Source organism: Amblyraja radiata, chromosome 13 (genome assembly GCF_010909765.2).
Source record: "Amblyraja radiata isolate CabotCenter1 chromosome 13, sAmbRad1.1.pri, whole genome shotgun sequence".
Lineage (NCBI taxonomy): Eukaryota > Metazoa > Chordata > Chondrichthyes > Rajiformes > Rajidae > Amblyraja > Amblyraja radiata.
This window is the reverse complement of record NC_045968.1, coordinates 36105242-36122747: the sequence shown is the minus strand read 5'-3', so window position 1 is coordinate 36122747 and position 17506 is coordinate 36105242. Positions and strand designations below refer to the sequence as shown.

The 17506-nt window shown below is 46.6% G+C and overlaps 1 protein-coding gene across 1 annotated transcript; it reads right to left on the bottom strand.

Annotated features, from left to right (window-relative positions):
- Positions 1-3447: 3447 nt before the first annotated feature.
- LOC116979487 (ral guanine nucleotide dissociation stimulator-like 1) lies at positions 3448-16961 on the bottom strand. The gene is made up of 4 exons (XM_033031000.1): positions 16827-16961; positions 9225-9437; positions 6198-6309; positions 3448-3536 (listed from the first exon to the last, which is right to left on the bottom strand). The coding sequence occupies exons 1-4, from the start codon at positions 16959-16961 to the stop codon at positions 3448-3450; spliced, it is 549 nt and encodes a 182-aa protein (XP_032886891.1).
- Positions 16962-17506: the final 545 nt, after the last annotated feature.

Genomic DNA, 17506 nt, shown 5'->3' with positions numbered 1-17506 from the left:
GTCATGTCCTCTTGTTTGAAGCTTCCCTACTATCAATGTGAAAAGCTTATCCACGTCAACTCTGTCTATCCCTCTCATCATTTTAAAGACCTCTATCAAGTCCCCCCTTAACCTTCTGTGCTCCAAAGAATAAAGACCTAACTTGTTCAACCTTTCTCTGTAACTTAATATGCTGAACATAGTGCTTAATATAATAACCTTCATATATGCTGAGCTCCTCCAACACATTGAGTTTAGGAGGAATATTGTACATCTTCCAGCATCAAGGAACCTATGTTTTATTCCACACCTCTGTCTTTGGAGACGATCAGGACAAGATGATAATCCTGCCAGTCGCCATCCAGATTGTGTTTAGCCATGGCTCGCTGTATGACGGCTGGGGATCTCTCTTCGTCGGTCACCTGGAGAGGAAGGGAAAAAGTATTTACTTCAGATGCTAGGTGTATTGAGTGGGGTGGCACTGAGGTTCTACTGAAAGGAATTTAACAACCTCTTACCAGAAAACAAACAAGTGTTAGAAAAATGCTCCGCTTCAATCGCATCGTCTTCTTTGATCTGTCATTTTCACACCTCACCCTTCCATATCTGCAGACTCCATCTCCCTTGCCTCTCAGTTTGAAGAAGGGTCTCGACACGAAACGTCACCCATTCCTTCTCTCCTCAGATGCTGTCTGACCCGCTGAGTTACTCCAGTATTTTGTGTGTATCTTAGATAAATGCTACCCCATTATTTGACCAGTCGTTTGCAATCCTCAGGCCTGCGGTCAGTTAAGTTTAGAGATACAGAACAGAAACAGGCCCTTCAGACCATCGAGTTCACACCATACATTGAATACCCTTTCACACCAGTCCTCAACGACCTCCTCACCTCTGCTGACACTGGTTCCCTCAACATCCTCATCCTCCTCGACCTGAGTGCAGCCTTCGATACAGTGAACCATAAAATCCTGCTTACGAGACTTGGGGACCTTGGTATTGAAGGTTCTGCACTCAGCTGGCTCTGTTCCTACCTTTCCAACAGATCCCACTTCATCTCTCTCCATAAACCCACCTCTGCTACAGCCACAGTCACTCAAGGCGTTCCCCAAGACTCCGTACTCGGCCCCCTCCTCTTCATCATCTACATCCTCCCCCTTGGTCACATACTCCGCCACTTCAACCTGGACTTCCACTGTTACGCCGATGACACCCAGATCTACCTCGGCACCAAATCCCCCCACAACGCCCCCCCCCCCCCCCCCCCCTCTCCCATATCAACTCCTGTTTGTCAGCTATAAAAACCTGGATGCAACATAACTTCCTCAAACTCAACAGCAATAAAACAGAATTCCTCCTCATAGCCTCCAAATCCACACTCAGCAAAATCAATAACCCCACTCTCACCATCGACGTCACCACTGTCTCCCCATCTCCCCAGGCCCGCAACCTTGGCGTGATCTTTGATTCCACCCTCTCCCTTGAGCCTCACACCCGCCATGTCACTAAAACCTCTTTCCATCATCTCCGCAACATCGCCAAAATCAGACCCTCTCTCACACCTCCCGCTGCTGAAAGACTGATCCATGCCTTCATCTCCTCCCGTCTGGACTACTGCAACTCACTGCAGTAGGGAAAGGTCTCGTTAATTTTAAATTATTGACATTTAGATTGATTTTTCTGATGCCTTCACACCATGTTTGGCAAAGGGTCATCTTTTGAACAAATAATTAACCCTACTTGATATTAGGATCTATATTCTCTCCTCCCATTTCAAACTACAGGGAGTCCAAGGCAATGAAAGATAAGAGTGTCCCCAATCACATTCCAGGAGTCATATACAGAGCATCTTTCAAACCATTATACCCTTAGCACCATGCACCACAGAAACAGGCCTTTCAACCCAACTTACCCAAACCAGCCAAGATGCCCATTTTCTACGCCAGTCCTACCTGCCCACGTTTGCCCCATACCCCTTGAAACATTTTCTACCCATCTACCTGTTCAGTTGACTTTTAAATATTGTGTAGTTCCTGCCACAACTACCTCCTCTGGCAGCTCGCACCCAAAACCTAACACCCCTCAGATTCCTATTAAATCTTCCCCCTCTCACCTTAAACCCATGTCCTCTGGTCTTGATTCCCCTCCCGAGATAAAACACCCTCTGCATTCACTCTTTCTATTCCCCTCATGATTTTATACACCTCGATATGATAACCTCAGCCTTTTGTACCACTACACCCACCTGTGTGAAAAAGCTGCCCCTCAGGTCCCTATTACAGGTCCCACACAGAGAGTGGTGAATCTGTGGAATTCTCTGCCACAGAAGGTAGTTGAGGCCAGTTCATTGGCTATATTTAAGAGGGAGTTAGATGTGGCCCTTGTGGCTACAGGGATCAGGGGGTATGGAGAGAAGGCAGGTTTAGGTTACTGAGTTGGATGATCAGCCATGATCATATTGAATGGCGGTGCAGGCTCAAAGGGCCGAATGGCCTACTCCTGCACCTATTTTCTATGTCTCTATGTTTCTAAATCTTTCCCCTCTCACATTGAGGTGGGTGTATGGAACGAGCTGCCAGAGGAGGAAGTTGAAGCATTGACTATCGCAATGTTTAAGAAGCAATTGGACAGGTACATGGATATGACAAGTTTGGAGGGATATGGGCCAAATGCAGGCAGGTGGGACACGTGGCCGGTGTGGGCAAGATGGGCCAAAGGGCCACACTGCATCACTCTATATCCTCTGACTCTTGCCCCTTATGAGAGAAACCAGAATCTCATTAAATTTTGCGTCTGTTGTAGACATTGAACTAAAGAGCACAGAAACAAGCTCCTGTGTTTTCAACTTTTCACATTTCCAAATGTTTTATTCAGAAGTCACAAATATATTGTAGCAATGGTAGATGTGCTGCCATACAGCGCCGGAGACCCGGGTTCCATCCTGACTGTGGCTGCTGTCTGTGGGGAGTTTGTATGTTCTCCCCGTGACCGCATGGGATTTTCTTCAGGTGCTCATACGGTCATAGAAGCAGAGTTAGGCCATTTGGCCCATCAATCTTAATCTGCCACTCAATCATGGCAGATCTTTATCTCCCTCCTAACCCCATATTCCTGCCTTCTCCCCATAACCCCTGACTAACACCAGTGCCCTGGTTTCCTCCCACACTTCAAAGATATATGGGATTGTAGATTAATTGGCTTCAGTTAATTGTCCCCAGCATGCAGGAACTAGTGCATCCTATCCAATCGTTGGTCGGCATGGAATCAGTGGGCCGAAGGGCCTGTTTCCATGCTGTGTTTCTGCTATAAAGTAGTATCTGAGCCATGGAAGAATGCCATGCACCTACCAATATTTTTTTGGACACCTTTCCACGGCCGTTTTCGAGGCGGTCCCGAATGATGATATTTTCCATGGACCGAGGAAGTGATGGTGTGGAGCTGTGGGAACTCCCCGAGATGGTGCCTTTGTTGTCATTCAGGCAGCAAGGCCAGCAAAAAATGTTGCGAAGAAATGATCTTAGTCGGGAGGCCTTGCCCATCGATTGGAATGATTCGTTTCCCTGGAAAACAAAACAGTAAGGATGGGAATTTAGATATTCATATGAAAGTCCTGACATCCCAGGAATCAGTCTGGTGAACCTTCTATGTACTCCCTCTAAGGCAAGAATGTCCTTCCTCAGATTTGGAGACCAAAACTGTACACAATACTCCAGGTGTGGTCTCACCAATACCCTGTACAACTGCAGTAGAACCTTCCTGCTCCTATACTCAAATCCTTTTGCCATGAATGTTAACATACCATTGGCTTTTTTCACTGCCTGCTGCACCTGCATGCCTACTTTCAATTGTTTAATTGGTCTCTGTAAATTTTCACTAATTGTTTAATTGGTCTCTGTAAATTGCCCCTAGGGAGTGGATGACAGCACAGCCATTCAGACAGTAGACCAGACATTTAGATTGAAATACAACAAACACTATTCAGAATTCAAATGATGGGGCTTACAGTCATATTTTTATGGGTACCAGCACACATTGGCATTAGAGGAAATGAAATGGCAGATAAGGTAGCAAAAGAGGTAACAAAAAGAAGTAAGATTGATTTAAGTATTAACATAGGTAAAACTGAAATCAAAGACATTATTAAGCAAAGACTGAAGGAAAGATGGCAAAAGCAATGGGAGGAAGAGCGGAAAGGACGGTGGTTGTACAGAGTCCAGAGGAAAGTGGGAGAAATGAGATGTGCAGGAAAAAACAGAAAAGAGGAGACAGTAATTTCAAGAATCAGATTTGGACACACTGGTCTGAACAGTACACTTTTTATAATAGGCAAGCATAATACAGGCAGATGTGAATACTGTGGGCAAGAAGAGACAATAGAGTATGTCATTATACATTGTGAGAGGTATGAGGAAGAAAGAAGACAAATGAGTGAACAATTCAGAAAAGAAAAAGTACAATTTGATTTAATAGATATTTTACAAAAAAATTCATACAAGTGCTATCAAATCCTATTGCTTTTTCTCAGGGTAACCAATTTGTTCAGAAAGATATAGGTTATTAGTATATGTAATAATGTTATTTGATCCACACTCCATACCAGTTGGTGGCGGCAATGCACTAAAAAGTTGTTTGCCAACCGCCAAAAAACACGAAGAAGAAGAAGAAGAAGAAGAAGAAGAAGAAGAAGAAGAAGAAGAAGAAGGAGGGAGTGGATGACAAAGTGGGATAACATGGAACTAGTGTGGACAGATAGATCGATGGTCAGCGTGGACTTGGTGTGCTGAAAGGCCTGTTTCTGTGCACAGCACATGAGGCTCAGCAGGCAGAGCCACTGCCTCAGAGTGCCAGAGACCCGGGTTCCATCCTGACCACCTTTTCACCCCATGACCGCATGCGTTTCCTCCGGGTGCTCCGATTCCTTCATATCCCATCTACAATTGTAGGTTAATGGGCCTCTGTAAAAATGGTCACTATTGTGTATGGTGTGGGAGAGAAAGTGGGATCACATAGGATGGTCGGCGTGGACTCAATGGGCCAGTGGTTTCTATGCTGTATCTCTAAAGAAAACTATCACAATGTTTAAAAACAGCTAGGTGAATAGCATTGGTTTAGAGGGCCATGGGCCAAACGCAGGCAGGTGGGACTAGTGTAGATGTGGCATGTTGGTCGGCATGGGCGTGTAGGGCCAAAGTGCCTGCTTCCACGCATTGGAAGGCATGGACAGGCGACGTTTTGTGTTGGGGCCCTTCTTCAGACTCAACCCGAACTGGAAGTGGGTTCCATATCCAATATGAAAGGTTTCAACCTGAAATGTCACCTGCCCATTCCCTCCACAGATAATTTAGTTTCATTTTGTTCAGTATATTAGTAGTCACACGCATGGAAAAACAGTCTCTTCGGCCCATCGAGTCCATGTGGACCTGCGATCACCTGTACACTAGCACTATCCTACACACCGAGACAAATATTTTATGGAAGCCAATTAACCTACAAACCTTCATGTCTTTGGAGGGTGGGAGGAAACCGGAGCACCCGGAGAAAACTCCTGCGGTCATAGGAGAACGTACAAATTCCGTACAGACAGCACCTGGAGTCAGGATGGAAATGGGGTCTCTAATGCTGTAAGGCAGCAACTCTACCGCTGTGCCACCATATAACCATTTAATCAGATAACAATTACAGCTCGGAAACAGGCCATCTCGGCCCTTCTAGTCCATGCCGAACACTTATTCTCCCCTAGTCCCATCTACCTGCACTCACACCATAACCCTCCATTCCTTTCCCGTCAATATAACTATCCAATTTATTTTTAAATGATAACATCGAACCTGCCTCCACCAATTCCACTGGAAGCTCATTCCACACAGCTACCACTCTCTGAGTAAAGAAGTTCCCCCTCATGTTACCCCTAAACTTCTGTCCCTTAATTCTCAAGTCATGTCCTCTTGTTTGAATCTTCCCTACTATCAATGGGAAAAGCTTATCCACGTCAACACTGTCTATCCCTCTCATCATTTTAAAGACCTCTATCAAGTCCCCCCTTAACCTTCTGTGCTCCAAAGAATAAAGACCTAACTTGTTCAACCTTTCTCTGTAACTTAATATGCTGAACATAGTGCTTAATATAATAACCTTGATATGCTGAGCTCCTCCAACACATTGAGTTTAGGAGGAATATTGTACATCTTCCAGCATCAAGGAACCTATGTTTTATTCCTCACCTCTGTCTTTGGAGACGATCAGGACAAGATGATAATCCTGCCAGTTGCCATCCAGATTGTGTTTAGCCATGGCTCGCTGTATGACGGCTGGGGATCTCTCTTCGTCGGTCACCTGGAGAGGAAGGGAAAAAGTATTTACTTCAGATGCTAGGTGTATTGAGTGGGGTGGCACTGAGGTTCTACTGAAAGGAATTTAACAACCTCTTACCAGAAAACAAACAAGTGTTAGAAAAATGCTCCGCTTCAATCCGCATCGTCTTCTTTGATCTGTCATTTTCACACCTCACCCTTCCATATCTGCAGACTCAATCTCCCCTGCCTCTCAGTTTGAAGAAGGGTCTCGACACGAAATGTCACCCATTCCTTCTCTCCTCAGATGCTGTCTGACCCGCTGAGTTACTCCAGTATTTTGTGTGTATCTTAGAAAAAAGCTACCCCATTATTTGACCAGTCGTTTGCAATCCTCAGGCCTACGGTCAGTTAAGTTTAGAGATACAGAATAGAAACAGGCCCTTCAGACCATCGAGTTCACACCATACATTGAATACCCTTTCACACCAGTCCTCACCGACCTCCTCACCTCTGCTGACACTGGTTCCCTCAACATCCTCATCCTCCTCGACCTGAGTGCAGCCTTCGATACAGTGAACCATAAAATCCTGCTTACCAGACTTGGGGACCTTGGTATTGAAGGTTCTGCACTCAGCTGGCTCTGTTCCTAACTTTCCAACAGATCCCACCATCTCTCTCCATAAACCCACCTCTGCTACAGCCACAGTCACTCAAGGCGTTCCCCAAGGCTCCGTACTCGGCCCCCTCCTCTTCATCATCTACATCCTCCCCCTTGGTCACATACTCCGCCACTTCAACCTGGACTTCCACTGTTACGCCGATGACACCCAGATCTACCTCGGCACCAAATCCCCCCACACCGGCCCCCCCCCCCCCCTCTCCCATATCAACTCCTGTTTGTCAGCTATAAAAACCTGGATGCAACATAACTTCCTCAAACTCAACAGCAATAAAACAGAATTCCTCCTCATAGCCTTCAAATCCACACTCAGCAAAATCAATAACCCCACTCTCACCATCGACGTCACCACTGTCTCCCCATCTCCCCAGGCCCGCAACCTTGGCGTGATCTTTGATTCCACCCTCTCCCTTGAGCCTCACACCCGCCATGTCACTAAACCCTCCTTCCTTCATCTCCGCAACATCGCCAAAATCAGACCCTCTCTCACACCTCCCGCTGCTGAAAGACTGATCCATGCCTTCATCTCCTCCCGTCTGGACTACTGCAACTCACTGCAGTAGGCAAAGGTCTCGTTAATTTTAAATTATTGACATTTAGATTGATTTTTCTGATGCCTTCACACCATGTTTGGCAAAGGATCATCTTTTGAACAAATAATTAACCCTACTTGATATTAGGATCTATATTCTCTCCTCCCATTTCAAACTACAGGGAGTCCAAGGCAATGAAAGATAAGAGTGTCCCCAATCACATTCCAGGAGTCATATACAGAGCATCTTTCAAACCATTATACCCTTAGCACCATGCACCACAGAAACAGGCCTTTCAACCCAACTTACCCAAACCAGCCAAGATGCCCATTTTCTACGCCAGTCCTACCTGCCCACGTTTGGCCCATACCCCTTGAAACATTTTCTACCCATCTACCTGTTCAGTTGACTTTTAAATATTGTGTAGTTCCTGCCACAACTACCTCCTCTGGCAGCTCGCACCCAAAACCTAACACCCCTCAGATTCCTATTAAATCTTCCCCCTCTCACCTTAAACCCATGTCCTCTGGTCTTGATTCCCCTCCCGAGATAAAACACCCTCTGCATTCACTCTTTCTATTCCCCTCATGATTTTATACACCTCGATATGATCACCTCAGCCTTTTGTACCACTACACCCACCTGTGTGAAAAAGCTGCCCCTCAGGTCCCTATTACGGTCCCACACAGAGAGTGGTGAATCTGTGGAATTCTCTGCCACAGAAGGTAGTTGAGGCCAGTTCATTGGCTATATTTAAGAGGGAGTTAGATGTGGCCCTTGTGGCTACAGGGATCAGGGGGTATGGAGAGAAGGCAGGTTTAGGATACTGAGTTGGATGATCAGCCATGATCATATTGAATGGCGGTGCAGGCTCAAAGGGCCGAATGGCCTAATCCTGTACCTATTTTCTATGTCTCTATGTTTCTAAATCTTTCCCCTCTCACATTGAGGTGGGTGTATGGAACGAGCTGCCAGAGGAGGAAGTTGAAGCATTGACTATCGCAATGTTTAAGAAGCAATTGGACAGGTACATGGATATGACAAGTTTGGAGGGATATGGGCCAAATGCAGGCAGGTGGGACACGTGGCCGGTGTGGGCAAGATGGGCCAAAGGGCCACACTGCATCACTCTATATCCTCTGACTCTTGCCCCTTATGAGAGAAACCAGAATCTCATTAAATTTTGCGTCTGTTGTAGACTTTGAACTAAAGAGCACAGAAACAAGCTCCTGTGTTTTCAACTTTTCACATTTCCGAATGTTTTATTCAGAAGTCACAAATATATTGCAGCAATGGTAGATGTGCTGCCATACAGCGCCGGAGACCCGGGTTCCATCCTGACTGTGGCTGCTGTCTGTGGGGAGTTTGTATGTTCTCCCCGTGACCGCATGGGATTTTCTTCAGGTGCTCATACGGTCATAGAAGCAGAGTTAGGCCATTCGGCCCATCGATCTAAATCTGCCACTCAATCATGGCAGATCTTTATCTCCCTCCTAACCCCATATTCCTGCCTTCTCCCCATAACCCCTGACTAACACCAGTGCCCTGGATTCCTCCCACACTTCAAAGATATATGGGATTGTAGATTAATTGGCTTCAGTTAATTGTCCCCAGCATGCAGGAACTAGTGCATCCTATCCAATCGTTGGTCGGCATGGAATCAGTGGGCCGAAGGGCCTGTTTCCATGCTGTGTTTCTGCTATAAAGTAGTATCTGAGCCATGGAAGAATGCCATGCACCTACCAATATTTTTATGGACACCTTTCCACGGCCGTTTTCGAGGCGGACCCGAATGATGACATTTTCCATGGACCGAGGAAGTGATGGTGTGGAGCTGTGGGAACTCCCCGAGATGGTGCCTTTGTTGTCATTCAGGCAGCAAGGCCAGCAAAAAATGTTGCGGAGAAATGATCTTAGTCGGGAGGCCTTGCCCATCGATTGGAATGATTCGTTCCGCTGGAAAACAAAACAGTAAGGATGGGAATTTAGATATTTCTAATCCAACTTTTCAGTTCTATCCTCAAGCCAGGCTGCTCCCATCCTCTATATAGGATGTGGTGATCTTATAGACGTGTATAAAATCATGAGATTAGTTGTTGCCTCACAGACCCAGAGACCAGGGTTCGATCCTGACCTCAGGAGCTGTCCATGCGGAGTTTGCACATTCGCCCTGTGAACACGTGGGTTTCCTCCGGTTTCAAGAGTCATAATTGTTTTATGGTCATATCCCATTTCCTCTCACATCCCAAAGATGTGCACGGTTATTGGTTATTTAGCTTCTGTAAATTGTCGTTAGTGTGTAGCAAAGAACTAATGAATGGGGTGATTGCTGGTCGGCACAGACTCAGTGGGTCGAAGGGACTGTTTGTCTAATGTAAACTAAACTAAATATTGGTGTGATGCACTAGCAACATGCATAGCTTCACTTGTAATGTATTGCTTCTGCATAACACAACAACTGCTTAAAAAGCAGCCAAGTCTTATTTGAGTGACTTTACAGATACAGTGCGGAAACAGGCTCGTCAGCCCACACCGACCAGCGATCCCCACACACTATCCTACACACCAGGGACAATTTACAACTTGCAGAAGCCAAGTAATCTACAAGCGTACACGTCTTTAGAGTGTGAGGGGAAGCTGGAGCACCCGGGGGAAAACTCACGTGTCACAGGGTGAACGTAAACTCCGTACAGGCAGCACCCGTGGTCAGGTTCGAACATGGTCTCTGACGCTGTAAGGCGGCAACTCTACCACTGCGCCACAAAGTGCTGAAATAAGTCAGCTCACTCCATAGATCTCAGCTTCACTTTATCCTTCCTCAGGATCCACACGCACAATCAAAGCTCCTCCACTTACCTGACTTCCACTAAGGATCACAAACCTACCTTTCTCCAGACCAGGCCCCCAGTGACTGCGAAGTTACTCCAGCACTTTGTCTTTTTATATAAACGAGCATCTGCAATTCCTTGCGTCCACCCCTCATTAGAACGCATAAGACGGACGTGCGCAGCACAAAACGTTTTACGAGGAAAAGGTTCTAACTTTTGAAAAATGTCAGAGATATTAATGTTTTTACAAAATTCCCCATTCTCTCATCTGCCCCTGCTGGCGGCAGGGGGAGGGACAATAAAACCATGAAGTGGTGTGCCTCACACTCTTCAAGATGGAGGAAGGCAGAGGGTCACGTTTCTCTGAGCTGTGAATAACACTGAACACATGTCTACTCAAATGTAAGTGCCCTTAGTGGTGCTAAAATGCTTGCAGAATGTGTCTATTGGTTCTAAAGCTTGCAAAAAAGTGTCTATTGGATCTAAAGCTTGCAGAAAAATGTCTATTGGTTCTAAAGCTTGCAAAAAGTATCTCTATTGGTTCTAAAGCTTGCAAAAAATGTCTATTCGTTCTAAAGCTTGCAAAAAGTGTCTCTATAGGTTCTAAAGCGTCCAAAAAATGTCTATTGGTTCTGAAGCTTGCAAAAAAAAAAACTATTGGTTCTAAAGCTTGCAAAAAATGTCTATTGGTTCTAAAATGGTTCATACCAGCACTCCAGATACCCCCCCCCCACTGGTCAGCAATATTGGAAGTGGTGCAGAGGTGGAATATTGCGTTGGGGGACCAGCCCTCCCGTGTGAAGCTGGGACCCAACGGGTCTCACTTAGTCTAGTAAGTATATAAAATTATGAGAGGCACAGTTAGGGTAGACACTCAGAATCTTTTTATGCCAGGCTGGAAATGTCCAAGACTAGAGGGTATCGCTATAAGGAGAGTGGGGGAAAGTTTAATGGGGATGCGCGGGGCAGTGGTGGGGGCCTGGTATGCCTGACCTGGGGAGGTGGTGGAGGCAGATATGACAGGGGTGTTTAAGGAGCTTTTAGATGGGCATGTGGAATTAGAGGGGAGAGAGGGATATGGATCATGTTCAGGCAGATGAGAGTTTAACCTGGCGTCATGTTTGGCACAAACATTGTGGGCCGAAGGGCCCGTTCTTGTGCTGTACTGTCCTACGTACTAACCACCCAATTACCAACCAGAGAGCAGTCCCCACCTACCATCTACCGCAGATGCAGATGTTTTCTGCCGATCTCACCTCCTGCCTCAAACTCTTTGAATCACTTCCCTCTGGGAGGCGACTCCGGACTGTCAAAGTTGCCACAGTCAGACATAAAAACAGCTTCTTCCCACGAGCAGTAACTCTATTCAACAGCCAAAAGACCGTAGCCTCTTTTTACTCTGGTACTTTATTTTCACATGTTTAAATTATAATGTTTTGTTTTTAATTGTCTACTGAATATCTTGTTGTTACATGCGAGCAAAGCTCCAATGTAAATTCCTTGTATGTGGACATACTTGGCTAATAACATTTTTATTCATTCATTATTATTCATTGAAGACAATAGACAATAGGTGCAGGAGTAGGCCACTATTCACCGTGATCATGGCGATCATGCACAATTAATACCCTGTTCCTCCCCATATCCCATGACTGCGCTATCTTTAAGAGCTCTGTCCAGCTCTCTCTTGAAAGCATCCAGAGAACCGGCCTCCACCACCATCTGCGGCAGAGAATTTCACAGACTCTCAACTCTCTGTGTGAAAAAGTTTTTCCTCATCTCCGTTCTAAATGAATTACCCCTTATTCTTAAACTATCCATCAGGCTATCTTTAATCAGACTTTACCTTGCACTAATCGATATTCCCTTAATCCTATATCTGTACACTATGGATGGGTTGATTGTAATCCTGTATTGTCCTTCCACTAACTGGATAGCACACAACAAAAAAGCTTTACACTGTACCTCGGTACACGTGACAATAATAAACAGAACTATATTCTCAGCAGGTCAGGCAGCATCTCTGGAGGATGTGGATAGGTGTTGTCTTGGACCAGGGGCGGAAAACCCAGGGGGGGGGGGGGGGGCAGAGGGGACACGTCCCCTCCATGTTTTGAGAGGTGGGGGACATCCCCCCCAAGTTTTTGTAATCCTGATTTTAAAACCCGGTGAAATCTCCGCTTTCTGCGAGACAGTGGGGATGGGACTGATGATCGAGGGCGCCGATTGGATAAGAGAGACGTAAGTCAGCAGGCAATGGGGGCGGGACATGATTCAGCGTGATGATTGGAGGAGGGAGGAGTGGCACAGACCTGCGCCTCATCCGAAGCCAGGATGATCCCGGCCGGGTCTCCAGCGCAGTCCTGTCCCCTCCCAAGTACCCCCCCCCCCCCTCCCCGTGGGTGGCCAGAGAGGTTGGCAGCAAAGATCCTCCGTTATAGGATCTTTGGTCGGGAATCAGACGGGCCAACGCAGAGGAACAGCGCTAAACCCAGCTAACTCTGCCTGTCCCACCAGGTGAGCTTGCAACCCTTCCTTGACTTGCGGGAAATATGGCCAGCACGGAGAAGCAGCGCTGGTATCCCGTCAGTCCAGACATGGCTGTTGGTTAACCCGGTGAGACAGGCAGAGTTGTGCTGCATTTAACGCTGGATTGAGCCTCCGAAGCCTCACGCGTGTGTGTGTGTGTGTGAGTGTGCGCATGCGTGAGTAGCAGACAAAAAAAATGTGTCCCCCGTCCCCTCCATGTTTTGATAGTGAGTTCCGCTCTTGTCTTGGACATTTGCAGCCTGGGGGAGAAAGATTCTGACAGTCTGCACTATCTGGCCCACTCATCATTTTATATACATCTGCCAAGTCTCCTCTCATCTTCTGACGTGGCACAGAAAACAATCCAAGTCTATCCGACCCTCTTCCTGTAGCTGAAGCCCTCTAATCCAGGCAGTATTCTGGGAAAACATTTTGTTTTCACAAAGTTAGAACAGTCACGTCGTAAAACATTTTGTGCTTGAAACGTCAGGCTGGGACACTTGCACCCCGCTGAGTTACTCCAACACTTTGCATCTTTTTTTAAAGGTACGCATGCATCTACAGTTCCTCATGGCTATAGTTTCATTTTTTTAATTTTAGAGACACAGCGGGGAAGTAAGCCCTTCGGCCCACAGAGTCCGCACCGACCAGCAAACCCCGCACATTACACCACCCCACATACACCAGAGACAATTTACATTTATACCAAGCCAATTAACCTACAAACCTGTATGTCTTTGGGGTGTGGGAGGAAACCAGAGAGCCCGTAGAAAACCCACGCAAGTCACGGGGAGAACGTACAAACTCTGTACAGACAGTACCCATTGTCGGGATCGAACCCAGGTCTGCGGCGCTGAAAGTGCAGTAAGTCACATGGAAACATAGAAAATAGGTGCAGGAGTAGGCCATTCGGCCCTTCAAGCCTGCACCGCCATTCAATATGATCATGGCTGATCATCCAACTCAGAATCCTGTACCTGCCTTACCCCCTGATCCCTTTAGCCACAAGGGCCACATCTAACTCCCTCTTAAACATAGCCAATGAACTGGCCTCAACTACATTCTGTGGCAGAGATTCACCACTCCCCGTGTGAAAAATGTTTTTATTATCTCGGTCCTAAAAGATTTCCCCTTTATCCTTAAACTGTGACTCCTTGTTCTGGACTTCCCCAACATCGGGAACAATCTTCCTGCATCTAGCCTGTCCAACCCGTAATTTTGTACGTTTCTATAAGATCCCCCCCCCCTCAATCTTCTAAATTCTCTGTACTCCCTCTATGGCAAGAATGTCCTTGCTCAGATTAGGAGACCAAAACTGTACACAATACTCCAGGTGTAGTCTCACCAAGTCCCTGCACAACTGCAGTAGATCCTCCCTGCTCCTATACTCAAATCCTTTTGCTATAAATGCTAACATACCATTCGCTTTCTTCACGGCCTGCTGCACCTGCATGCCTACTTTCAATGACTGGTGTACCATGACACCCAGGTCTCATTGCATCTCCCCTTTTCCTAATCGGCCACCATTCAGATAATAGTCTACTTTCCTGTTTTTGCCACCAAAGTGGATAACTTCACATTTATCCACATTATACTGCATCTGCCATGCATTTGCCCACTCACCCAGCCTATCCAAGTCACCTTGCAGCCTCCTAGCATCCTCCTCACAGCTAACACTGCCCCCAGCTTCGTGTCATCTGCAAACTTGGAGATGTTGCATTCAATTCCCTCGTCCTAATCATTAATATATTTTGTAAATAGCTGGGGTCCCAGCACTGAGCCTTGCGGTACCCCACTAGTCACTGCCTGCCATTCAGAAAAGGACCCGTTTACTCCTACTCTTTGCTTCCTGTCTGCCAGCCAGTTCTCTATCCACATCAATACTGAACCCCCAATACCGTGTGCTTTAATTTTGTATACTAATCTCTTATGTGGGACCTTGTCGAAAGCCTTCTGAAAGTCCGGATATAACACATCCACTGGTTCTCCCTTATCCACTCTACTAGTTACATCCTCAAAAAATTGTATAAGATTCGTCAGACATGATTTACCTTTCCTGACTTTGTCCAATGATTTCACCACTTTTCAAATGTGCTGCTATCCCATCTTTAATAACTGACTCTAGCAGTTTCCCTACTACCGATGTTAGACTAACTGGTCTGTAATTCCCCGTTTTCTCTCTCCCTCCCCTTTTAAAAGTGGGGTTACATTATCTACCCTCCAATCCTCAGGAACTGCTCCAGAATCTAAAGAGCTTTGAAAAATTATCACTAATGCATCCACTATTTCTGGGGCTACCTCCTTAAGTAATCTGGGATGCAGCCTGTCTGGTCCTGGGGATTTCTCGGCCTTTAATCCATTCAATTTATCTAACACCACTTCCCAGAAAAACCTGGATTTCACTCAGTTCCTCAATCTCATTTGACCCCCGGTCCCCTGCTATTTCCGGCAGATTATTTAAGTCTTCCCTGGTGAAGACAGAACCAAAGTAGTTATTCAATTGGTCTGCCATGTCCTTGTTCCACATGATCAATTCACCTGTTTCTGAGTGCAAGGGACCTACATTTGATTTACCTAATCTTTTTCTCTTCACATATCTATAAAAACTTTTGCAGTTTTTATGTTCCCTGCTAGTTTTGGTAAATAAACTATTTCCCCTTTCCTAATTAAGCCCTTTGTCCTCCTCTGCTGGACTCTGAATTTCTCCCAATCCTCTGGTAGGCTGCTTTTTATGGCTAATTTGTATGCTTCATCTTTTGTTTTGATACTATCCTTGATTTCCCTTGTTATCCATGGATGCACTACCTTCCCTGATTTATTCTTTTGCCAAACTGGGATGAACAATTGTAGTTTATCCATGCAGTCTTTAAATGTCTTCCTTTGCATATCCACCGTCAACCTTTTAATAATTAATTGCCAGTCAATCTTGGCAAATTCACGTCTCATACCCTCAAAATTACCATTCTTTAAGTTCAGAACCCTTGTTTCTGTATTAACAATGTCACTCTCCATCCTAATGAAGAACTCAACACATATTATGATCACTCTTGCCTAAGGGGCCACGCACAACAAGACTGCTAACTAACGCTTCATCATTACTCAATACCCAGTCTAAAATAGTCTGCTCTCTTGTTGGTTCCTCTACATGTTGGTTTAGAAAGCTATCCCACATACATTCCAAGAAATCCTCTTCCTCAGCACCCCTGCCAATTTGATTCACCCAATCTATATGTAGATTGAAGTCACCCATTATAACTGTTTTACCTATGTCGCACGCATTTCTAATTTCCTGTTTGATACCATCCCCAACTCCACTACTACTGTTAGGTGGCCTGTACACAACTCCCCACTAACGTATACTGCCCCTTAGTGTTTCGCAGCTCCACCCATATTGATTCCACATCCTCCAAGCTAATGTCCTTCCTTTCTATTGCGTTAATCTGCTCTCCAACCAGCAACGCTACCCCACCACCTTTTCCTTTCTGTCTATCCCTCCTGAATATTGAATATCCCTGGATGTTCAGCTCCCAGCCTTGGTCACCCTGGAGCCATGTCTCCGTGATCCTAACTATATCATAGTCATTAATAGCCATCTGCACATTCAACTCATCCACCTTATTAAAAATGCTCCTTGCATTGAAACACAAAGCCTTCAGGCTTGTTTTTTACAACACTCTTACAACACTTTTGCCCTGGGTTTGTCTGCCTGACACTTTCATTTGCACCTTGCTACCTATTGCTTCTGCCATCATTTAGCACCCCTCTGTCTCTCTGCTCACACATTTAAGAAACCCACCACCTCTTATTTTCTGATTATTAACTTTTTCTTCTTTCCCCTTGCAGCTTTCTCTATTTGAGTCCCTCCCCCCAACCGTTCTAGTTTAATGTCTCCCCAGTAACCTTTGCAAATCTCCCCGCCAGGATATTGGTAGCACCGATGCTACCACTGCGCCACCATGCTGTGCATGAGGCAGAGGGTCTCCATTACCTTTCTTTGCAGCTCCACAGGCATATCGTCGGTCATGTCATCAGGCATGTCTGCAGCGGTGTCATTGGCGGTGTCATCGGCGGCGGTGTCTGCAGTGTCATCGGCGGTGGTGTCTGTGCCCCTAATGGTGGTCATATCGGCGGCGTGTCATCGGCCGTGTCTGCAGCGGTGTTGACGGCCATGTCGGCGGCCATGTCGACGGTGGTGTCGGCTCCGGTGGTGTCTGCGACAGTGTCGGCGCCGGATGTGTCGGCGACAGTGTCGGCGCCGGTGTTTGCGGAGGTGGTGTCCGACGCCGGTGTTTGCGGGAGGTGGTGTCGACGCCGGTGTTTGCGGAGGTGGTGTCGGCGCCGGTGATTGCGGAGGAGGTGGTGTCGACGCCGGTGTTTTGCGGAGGTGGTGCGGCGCCGGTGATTGCGGAGGTGGTGTCGACGCCGGTGTTTGCGGAGGTGGTGTCGGCGCCGGTGTTTGCGGAGGTGGTGTCGACGCCGGGTTTTGCGGAGGTGGTGTCGGCGCCGGTGTTTTGCGGAGGTGGTTTCGGAGCCGGTGTTTGCAGAGGTGGTGTCGACGCCGGTGTTTGTGGAGGTGGTGTCGACGCCGGTGTTTGCGGAGGTGGTGTCGACTCCGGTGTTTGCTGAGGTGGTGTCCGACGCCGGTGTTTGCGGAGGGTGGTGTCGACG